The 9,051-nt window shown below is 38.5% G+C and overlaps 1 protein-coding gene across 1 annotated transcript; it reads right to left on the bottom strand.

Annotated features, from left to right (window-relative positions):
• Positions 1-444: 444 nt before the first annotated feature.
• On the bottom strand, positions 445-5,718 carry LOC110964847 (quinone oxidoreductase-like). Its single transcript, XM_022213687.2, has 8 exons — positions 5,573-5,718; positions 2,963-3,112; positions 2,614-2,777; positions 2,434-2,485; positions 1,723-1,872; positions 1,526-1,627; positions 1,217-1,312; positions 445-1,019 (listed from the first exon to the last, which is right to left on the bottom strand). Exons 1-8 carry the CDS (start codon positions 5,687-5,689, stop codon positions 858-860), a joined length of 993 nt encoding a protein of 330 aa, XP_022069379.2. The 5' UTR covers positions 5,690-5,718; the 3' UTR covers positions 445-857.
• Positions 5,719-9,051: the final 3,333 nt, after the last annotated feature.

Genomic DNA, 9,051 nt, shown 5'->3' with positions numbered 1-9,051 from the left:
AACTTGGTTGTACTTGGCCCTGATTAGCTTTCCTTCCTCTGTTAGCTTGTTTGTTTTTCAGCCTACGTTAGTGCTTCAGTCCTGTTCATCTTCCATAGCTGAAGTTCTGTTCTTAGCTTCCCTTAGCCCTGTTTTCTCTACTCCGCCGTCTAGTGTTCAGTTTTAGTTCTACCATTCTCTTAGTTCTTTCACCTTCCCCTCTTTCCCTCTAGAACTGCTGATTACTTGCATCTTGTCTTAAATTCCTTGTAGTTGCATTTTTAGTCTGTTGAGTTTTCTGCCTACGCTTGGCTCTCTGACTCGCTGTGACAAATAATGCAGCCACGCAGATGTCAGAGCTGATTTTCAGGACTGTGGACGGAGGACCCTCATTTTCTACTCAACAGCACAAGAAGTGAATAGACCAACATCTATGGCCAGGATGGACAAGAATCACAACATTGATACTGAATGTAACAACTTTGTTTTATTAGATTAACAAAACGAAAGCTTGCTGACGTGTTGGTGTCTTGAAAGTTCATGATTACAAAAACCATAGCGTAGGACTGCATCGTAATTTTACCTGATAATGACCTAATTATGCTAATTACACAATTTAGTCATCATGTGCCTCATAGCAGCCAGGTTGAATTACAAGACAGAGTAGTAGTTTGGATGGAAAGCATCCTTAAAACTATCATTTGTATCTTGAAATGATCCTCATAGTAGCACATATAATTGTCACCACTGGTAAACTTTAAGATTCTATGCAATTAAACTCGACTACCAAAACAATCAAACGTGATTTCAGATAAATATTATGAACCAGTTTTGTTGCTCCTTTTGAAAACAGCCATTCTGTGACCTGGGGTATGTCATCACATGGTCAGGATCATCTTTCCAAAAGCACCAGGGGACTCAATGATGTCTGTGTGGGCCTGGGCGGCTTTGTCCAGAGTATACTTTGGACCAACGAGAGGACGCAGCCAACCAGCCTCCATCCCTGAAAAGAGGTACTCTTCACACTCGATGTTCTCCTCCTGAGACAAACAGGGAGGGAGAAATTACTGAATGGGAAATATGATCAGGATCCATCTATTGAAGTAAATTTGATGCATGTGAATAACTGTTGACTGTGATATCATCGCTGTGACTGACTGGTGCATGCAGGTGCTTCTTTAATTACAATTTATCTTTCATTTGCATGTAGTTATACATAATTGTCATGGTTTCGTACCCGTGTAGCGTCAAAAATGAACACTCCCACGATTACTGCCTCTTTAGCCATGATTTGCCAACCGTCGATGTCGATGGTACCTCTGGAGCCAACAATCTACAAAGGAAGGGCCAAGTATAGACAGGAGAGATGAAGAAATAAAGTATTTGTTGAATTTAGAACTGAAGGAAAGTTTGCCCCACGATAAATCTGCCTGAACTTTTCATCTTTGCATGACGTCTGATTCAAACCATTGCTGCAATGCTTCTGTCATTACTATGTCATTTTAGGCACACATTCTGTTGTCTGAGATCATAGAGTCCTACTGACCACAATATGTCCTTTTTTGGCCACCATCTCAATATCTTTATTGAGGTTGACATTTGCCAGCATCTCCACAATCACATTCACACCTTTGCCACCTGTGGCTGCCTGGAAAACACAAACACAGAGAGTCCATATTTGTTGAAAACCACAGTTTCAAAGGTCTTTTCCTGTTTATCCTCCTGCTATATGTGTGTGGTTACCATGACTTTATCAGTGTATCCTTTTTCTCTGTGATTGAAAGCCTGGTGAGCTCCATTCTTGGTAATCAGCTTCATCCCGTCTGCAGTTCCTGCTGATCCCAGAACTTTGAGGCCCATCGCACGAGCAAGCTGGCAGGTAGCAATACCCACCTGTAAGATGAAGAAAATATGGGATTTTAGAGCATAATTTCATGTCTGCCGTAGAATTGCTGAGTATAAGGTCATTTTTAAAGGACACGGACTGTAAACATGGGATTTTTTCAAAATGATTCATGTGAAACAGTGAGCTGAGTGATATAAAGTAATGCAAGGTTGACGTTACATATTAGTCAATTGCTGTTTCCTTATAGATTACTACTTAATTGACACAAGGTTTGATTAACAACCAACCTCACCGCTACGTTCCCTAGTACACAAGTTTTCTTGAAAACATGTTTTTGGTCTTTTGTTCACATGCAAACACAAAGGGAAAACTTAGAGGATGAAGATATCTAGAAACCTTAGTAAAAATTGTCGTTTTTTCCTTGTGACGTTGACGTATATGTCATTATCTTCATTGTTTACAAGTGTCCTGGTGGATATGGCTTAAATAGCGTTGCGCTAGCATCAAGGGTTATTCCAGCCATGTCTGTATATCATAGTTCACTCTCTTTTTTATTTAACATCACATCATCTTTAACATCTTTAAGAAAGCTTGAACATCAGTCTCACCCCTCCAGTGGCTCCATGGATGAGGATGGTTTGTCCGGCTTTGACACGAGCTCTGCAGAACACAGCAGGTGACAAGAAGAAGCCATTTATTCAATTGTTTTTAACACATTTCCTGGTTGTGACCCACCAGACTGATCTTTATAATCTGTTGTATTTCCTCCCGATAAGATGTGATCTTACTTGTGAACCAGAGCTCTGAAAGCGGTGAAATATGGGATCCCAATGGCTGCTCCCTGAGCAAAGTCTACAGCATCAGGCAGCTTGTGAACGGCATCTGCAGCAGCGACTGTGTATTCTGCATAACTTCCTGTGTCGGTCAATGTGGTGTAGACACGATCACCTTTCTGTAAAACACACACAGGCAGGTAATTTAACAGTCATCTAGATGCTTATTAAACAAAAACACACTTTCCTGAGGTTGAAGTTTGATCTAAAACAAGTTGTAAATACTCTACAGCAGCATCTGTGTGGTTGATTTGTATGATTTCATTAACATGTGCTAATATGCTGCATTGTTTTATTCTCTGACCTTCACTGAAGTGACTCCGTTTCCAACAGCCTCCACCACTCCTGCTGCATCAGTGCCCGGTGTGTACGGCAGGGTGGGGTTGTCAAAGCTCCCAGACCGGATGTAAGTTTCCACAGGATTTACTCCACAGGCGTGAACACGAATCAACACCTACAGCAGAGACATAGAGGAAAAGACAGTGAGTCAGACATGAAATGAATGCATTAAAGACATCTGTATGTCCTGTATTATATTAAAGATAATACAGCAGACAAAATAGATAGCATGCTTTTGGAGTTGGATGATAATGTATTTTAATACACTGCTTGTATGATATGAATGAATGCGTTTCAGCTGCAACAACTTCTTTAACCCTAGCTTATGCAGTGAGGAGCTTCTCATTTCTTCAACAACCATGTTGGAAGACATATCCTGTGGTCATGGAGAAGATAATCAGTCTCAGAAGGGTCAAATTATTGGCCTGCATCAAGCAAAGAAAACAACTGTGGAGATGAAACTACTAAAATCAGGTTAGAAACCGCCCAACGCACCATTAAAACCTAAAGGATAGTGGAGAACCGTCATCTTCCAGGAACAAACTCTTCGATGATTGTAGGAAATAAACGGTAGAACTCATGATTATGTTTAATAGTGAAAGTAAGAACATTTCCACTTAAAATGAACTCTAAGGATTGGGACTAAACAGCTGTAGCTCTAAGAAAACCACTGATCAGTCAGGATGATCAGGAAAAAAAGGCTTCGGTTTGCTAGGTAGCATAAAGATTAGATTCAGTGGAAGAAGGTCACAAAGTCTGATGAGTCCAGATTTACCCTGTTCCAAAGTGATGGGGGCATCAGGATAAGAAGAGAGGTGGATGAAATGATGCCCTCATCATGGCTAGTGTCTACCAGCCTGTGGGGGTTAGGGTTATGATCTGAGGTTGGTCAAGTTCAGCAACGTTATGTTCCCAAAGCATGAGGTCAGCCTGAAGGTCTTTCCATCAATGGAGTTTTTCTTGACTGATGGCACGGGCATGTTCCAAGATGCCAAGATTCATGGAGCTCACACTGAGAATGAGTGGAGCATGAGATGGACCTCAGCCCCACTGAGAATCTTTGGGATGTTCTTGAGAAGACTTTGCACAGCTGCTCGACTCTCCCATCATCAACATAAGATGCTGGGGAAAAATTAATGCAACTCTGGACAGAAATATATGCTGTGACGTTGCAGAAGCTTATTGAAACGATGCCATGGCGAATGAGTGTCATACTCAAAGCTAAAGGCGGTCCAACAAAATATCAGAATGTGTGACTTTTTTTTTAGACGGGTGGTGTATAATATGCTGACTCATGCTGATTTATTCACAACAGAAAAACAGGAATTACAATCTTAGCAGAAGTTAGATTGCAGCCAAGTAGTGTCGGGTGTGTGCTTAGGGCAGGGCAAAGGTAGCGGTGAATAAATAATCGATTCGTAATCATCACACTATCACAATGTTTTATGATGTGATTGTTTTGTGATGAAAGATAAACACTCTAAAGAAAGGAGTGTTCAAATCTAAACTGAGTGTAAAAACTAAGTCAACAGTGTGGCCTCGTTCTTTAGTGGGAAATGAAACATGCGGTTTTAAATGAAAAGAGTCACATATAGTTAAAAATTCAGATGTAAAACTATCATCAGTGTCATCAACATGAATGTTAAAATCACCAAGCAAAAAAAATGTGGTCGTAATTAAGAACAATGGAAGAAATATAATCCGAAAAATCTGCTAAAACAAAGCTTCTAATGGGTCCAGGTGGGTGATAAATGCAGCACACAGTGATGCCAGAAAGAGAGATTTTAAATATCAGAAGCTCAAAGCTGGGAGGTTTCTGTTAAACTACATTCTGTTGTTGTCGTGTTGTACTCTGTGCAACAACAGTAAAATTAAATCTAATCTTTTCTGACATGATTCATTGTCCTACCTATAAACATTACCAGTCAAAACATTGGACACACCTTCTCATTCAATGGATTTAATTTAATTATTTTACTGAAGACATCAAAACTATAAAAGAATACATATGGAATTATATCGTAAACAAAAATTATGTTGATCTTCAGTATTGATTTATAATGTAGGAAATAATGCAAATAAATAAATAAAAAGCAGTGAATGAGAAGGTGTGTCCAAACTTTTGACTGGTTGTGTATATTGTATTATCTGCAGTTATGTGTGTTGCTATCCCACTTTTTTTTTTTTTTTTTTGGAAACAGCTGCACTACAGGTCAAAATGCTGCAGTTTGTTTTGCAGAAATATGACCCTAATGAATATAAAGAAGCACTGATGTGCACTGGTTTGCACTTGGTATGAAGTCATCCATCAGTCAGCACATTAATTATATTTTAAAAAAGCACATTAATTATAGTGCTATGTTAGACATAAGGCTCTCCCTGATATAATCCTCTGACAATGAGCACAGAAACACACCTAGCATTTTGAAATACATGCAGTTTTATTACTATACTGAAATACTGACATGAACATGTTTGATTTGCAGGGTACCTTGAATAAAATATCTGTCTTTGTTCAAGTATTAAAATTACAAATTTGACCTCAGTCTGTGATCTGATCAGTGGATTGTCTCACCTTTCCGGGTCCAGGATGAGGGATGCTCATGGACGCCATTTTCAGGACCGACGGCGCTCCCAACTCGCTGACCCGGATGGCTTTCATCATTTTGCTGCTGGACATCTCTGCACCCATACACTGTGTCTCCACAGAGGACTGAAAACTGAAAAGCCACTGACACTTTTATACACTTCATGAGTCACAGAAACCTCCTCCTGCATCACCCCTTTGCTTCTTCTTCTCCTCCTATTGGACTCTCAGCTTCCTGTTTTAACCTTAGAGGGACTCCCACCTTAATGTCTTTATCATCCTGTAGTTTTGACATCACCCTTTAACTAACAATCCAATTACTTTTTTTGTTTTTTAAAGATTATTACTCTAACTTGTAAAGATTTATTTATGAGGCAAAAACTAAAAAAGCTTTCCGCAAAATGCGGTTTTAAGTAAAAATGTCAAAAAATGCTCAATAAAAGCTCTGAAGCATATGAGGACAATTGAAATCAATAAAAACGCAATGGGAAAGAAAAAACGTAAAGGAGAAAGGATAAATTAATCGTAAATATAATAGAAACCCTCTACATATTGTGGTGTTATTGGAGTAATTCACATGAAACAAATTCCAGATAAAAACCAATATTAACAGTAATTCTTTCCATCTTCACGAAATCATAATGTCATAACAATCATCCATTCAATATGTTAGCTTTAAAATGAATCCATTTTGAGCACAGGTTGAAACAGAACTACATGACTGACTGTTTGTAATTCCCATTTATGTTTACATAAATATAAATACATACATGGCTGACTTGTTTTAAATACATCATGAACCAGACCCTAGTAATCTGCATTGTTGAAGCACTTGCACATCTTTTCTCAATGTACTTGGCTTCTCAAAGAATTATTCTAAAAATAAATCTTAAATTTTGTTGTGTTTTATCAGCAAAAATTGCAGATTATTTACATTTATTTAGAGTTTCTAAACCTATTTTATTCAGAACTTTACTTCAGAACTTCGGAACTGAAGAAGCCTCTTGGATGAGAGGTGAAACGTCTTCAAGGAACTTTCTTAAAGTCCAGTGGATTGATTTAAACTATTTTGGATGTGATGGATTACAATAAGGTCTGTTTCAAAGCATAAACCAAAGAATTTAGAAGAATTAAAAGCAGTAATTCAAGACGAATGAACCCTTCAACATTGTGAAAATTTGATGATGTGATGGTTTATTTATTTTTTGTCCAGTTTTGAACACATTCTCTGCTATTTGTTGACTTTGATGCTGACATAATTGAGAACTGACTGAAAATGTCAAGAATATAGTGTTGTAAGCTTTTCTTGTAAACTAACAAATAAAAAAAATTGTATTTGTTTGTGTCTGCCTAATGCAGCCACACCTTCTGAAACACAAAAGAGATTTTTCCACAACTATGTCTTGATAATACTTGAGATTATATTGTGTTAAGTTTTAGTTTGGAATGCACAGTAATATTGGCTTTATCATTGTTTTTGGCCATTAAAGACTTTAAAATTAAATAGTGGCACCAACCCAACATGAACAACGATGTCTGGATAAGATAGTGCCGATTCATGCTGACTCATGCCGACTCATGCTGATTATTGCAGATTCATGCTTATTCATGCCGACTCATGCTGATTATTGCAGATTCATGCTGATTCATGCAGACTCAAGCTCAACATTGTGCCAACAGAGATTTGTTTACATTTCTATATTGGGGTTAACACACACCCCGTGACCCTAATGAGGATTAAGCGGTGTATAGACGATGCATAGATGGTGGATTTTTGTGTAATGGTGTTGGTTTTTGTATTGTTTCATTCAGTTTTACTTCATGATGTACAAGTATATTTCCATTCTCACTGCTATCACCTTTAAACTAAATATTAGCACCAACCCAGCATGAACAATGACAGGACGATAAGATGACGATGACTCATGCTGCCGGCAGAGATTAGGCTTCATTTAGTAACCAGTGGTACCTGATGGTCCTCCGCCAGCTGCCTCTGATTGGGTCAGGCAACAACAAAGTGAGTCAGGTGAGTAAGGAGGTGCTGAGGATTTTCTGTGAGGAGAGACAGAAGGCTTCAGGAGTGATTTGTGGTAAGATGAATGTTAGTTTTTACAAGGGGTAATTCATCCACAAACGTTAAGGTGTGCCTTTTTAATGGTTGTCTTTGGATGTTGGAGTTTATGGGGTGATGGATTTCCTGCTGCAGATGAGATCCAAGTATGTGGTTTTCAAGGATGTTTATTAAAGGGTATTTTATTCTGCTTTGGGTATGTTTAATCATTCATTCGATCATTAAATTGCGCTTTCATTGTTGGTACTTTGCAGTGACTGCCCATCATGATTGCACCGTCTCCTGATGTCCTTTTTGGTTGTTGTTTGCTTTAGTCCTCTCAAACTTTTCAGTCAGTCTTGATGGTACATGATTAGACCCTGTTTGGATGAATAGGAGTGTGATTTTATGATTTTGTACTGACAATAAACATTGATGTTAATCGCTGTTGAAGAAACTTCACTCTTCTTTTGAAGTTTGCTGTAGTGGGGTTTTTATTGTTATTCTGACATATGGTGGGCTTATCAACTCAGAGCATGAGTCTGAGAAGGTAAGCTGACCCAGAACATTTGCAGAGTCAACATTTTATAGGGATGGGCAGAGAGTGGGTCAGAGGGTAGGGAAGGGCTATATGTGAATACAAGGGTAAATAGCGGTTAATTTCAGTTACAGTAATCAGTAACAGAGGGCAAGGCAGCACAGAGCAAAAGGTAACTGAATCAAGAGGTCAGGCAGACAGCGAAAGGTAAGAGATGAGGGCAAACAGCTGCAAATAGCGAAGGTTTTACAGCGAATGGTAACAGGGGATCTGACAGACAGGAACAAATAACAAAAGATGAAAGGATTGTGGATTACTGTAGGAAATAGAATAAAGGAGTGACACAAGAAAGTCAAAAGGTACACCTCCTGTCAAAATCTGTTGAGACACTTTCTCATTCAAATGAATTAGAACCCGTCTCAAAACTTTTGACAGGGGGTGTATGTGCTATTTTCTTAAGATCAATAACTTTGTCTTCATGTGTGAAACCTCTTAGTGAGAGAAAATTGGAATCTAAACCCAAAGTAAAAACTAACTCAACAGCAAGTCCTCGTTCATGCTGTTTTAGATGAAAAGGATGGATAAAGTAAACTACCAGTCAAAGGTTTGGACACACCTCATTAAATGCTTTTTATTTATTTGAATTATTTTCTACATTGTAGAACAATACTGAAGATTAACACTTTTTTTTTTACAGTATAATTCTATATGATGGAATGAGTATTGATGACACTCAAGTAACATCATAACATGTAGTCACCATCTTGGAACTCCCTTCTACTTTCTTTTTACATTTCAAACATTGAGTTCTTGTCTGCCAGAGTGGAGATCTGCACCAACACTGCTCCTGGAGTAGCGTTCGTCTGCACCCTCCCAACC

Source organism: Acanthochromis polyacanthus, chromosome 9 (genome assembly GCF_021347895.1).
Source record: "Acanthochromis polyacanthus isolate Apoly-LR-REF ecotype Palm Island chromosome 9, KAUST_Apoly_ChrSc, whole genome shotgun sequence".
In the NCBI taxonomy this organism is placed as follows: Eukaryota; Metazoa; Chordata; class Actinopteri; family Pomacentridae; genus Acanthochromis; species Acanthochromis polyacanthus.
The sequence above is the reverse complement of the archived record's forward strand: the minus strand, read 5'-3'. Positions and strand labels throughout refer to the sequence as shown.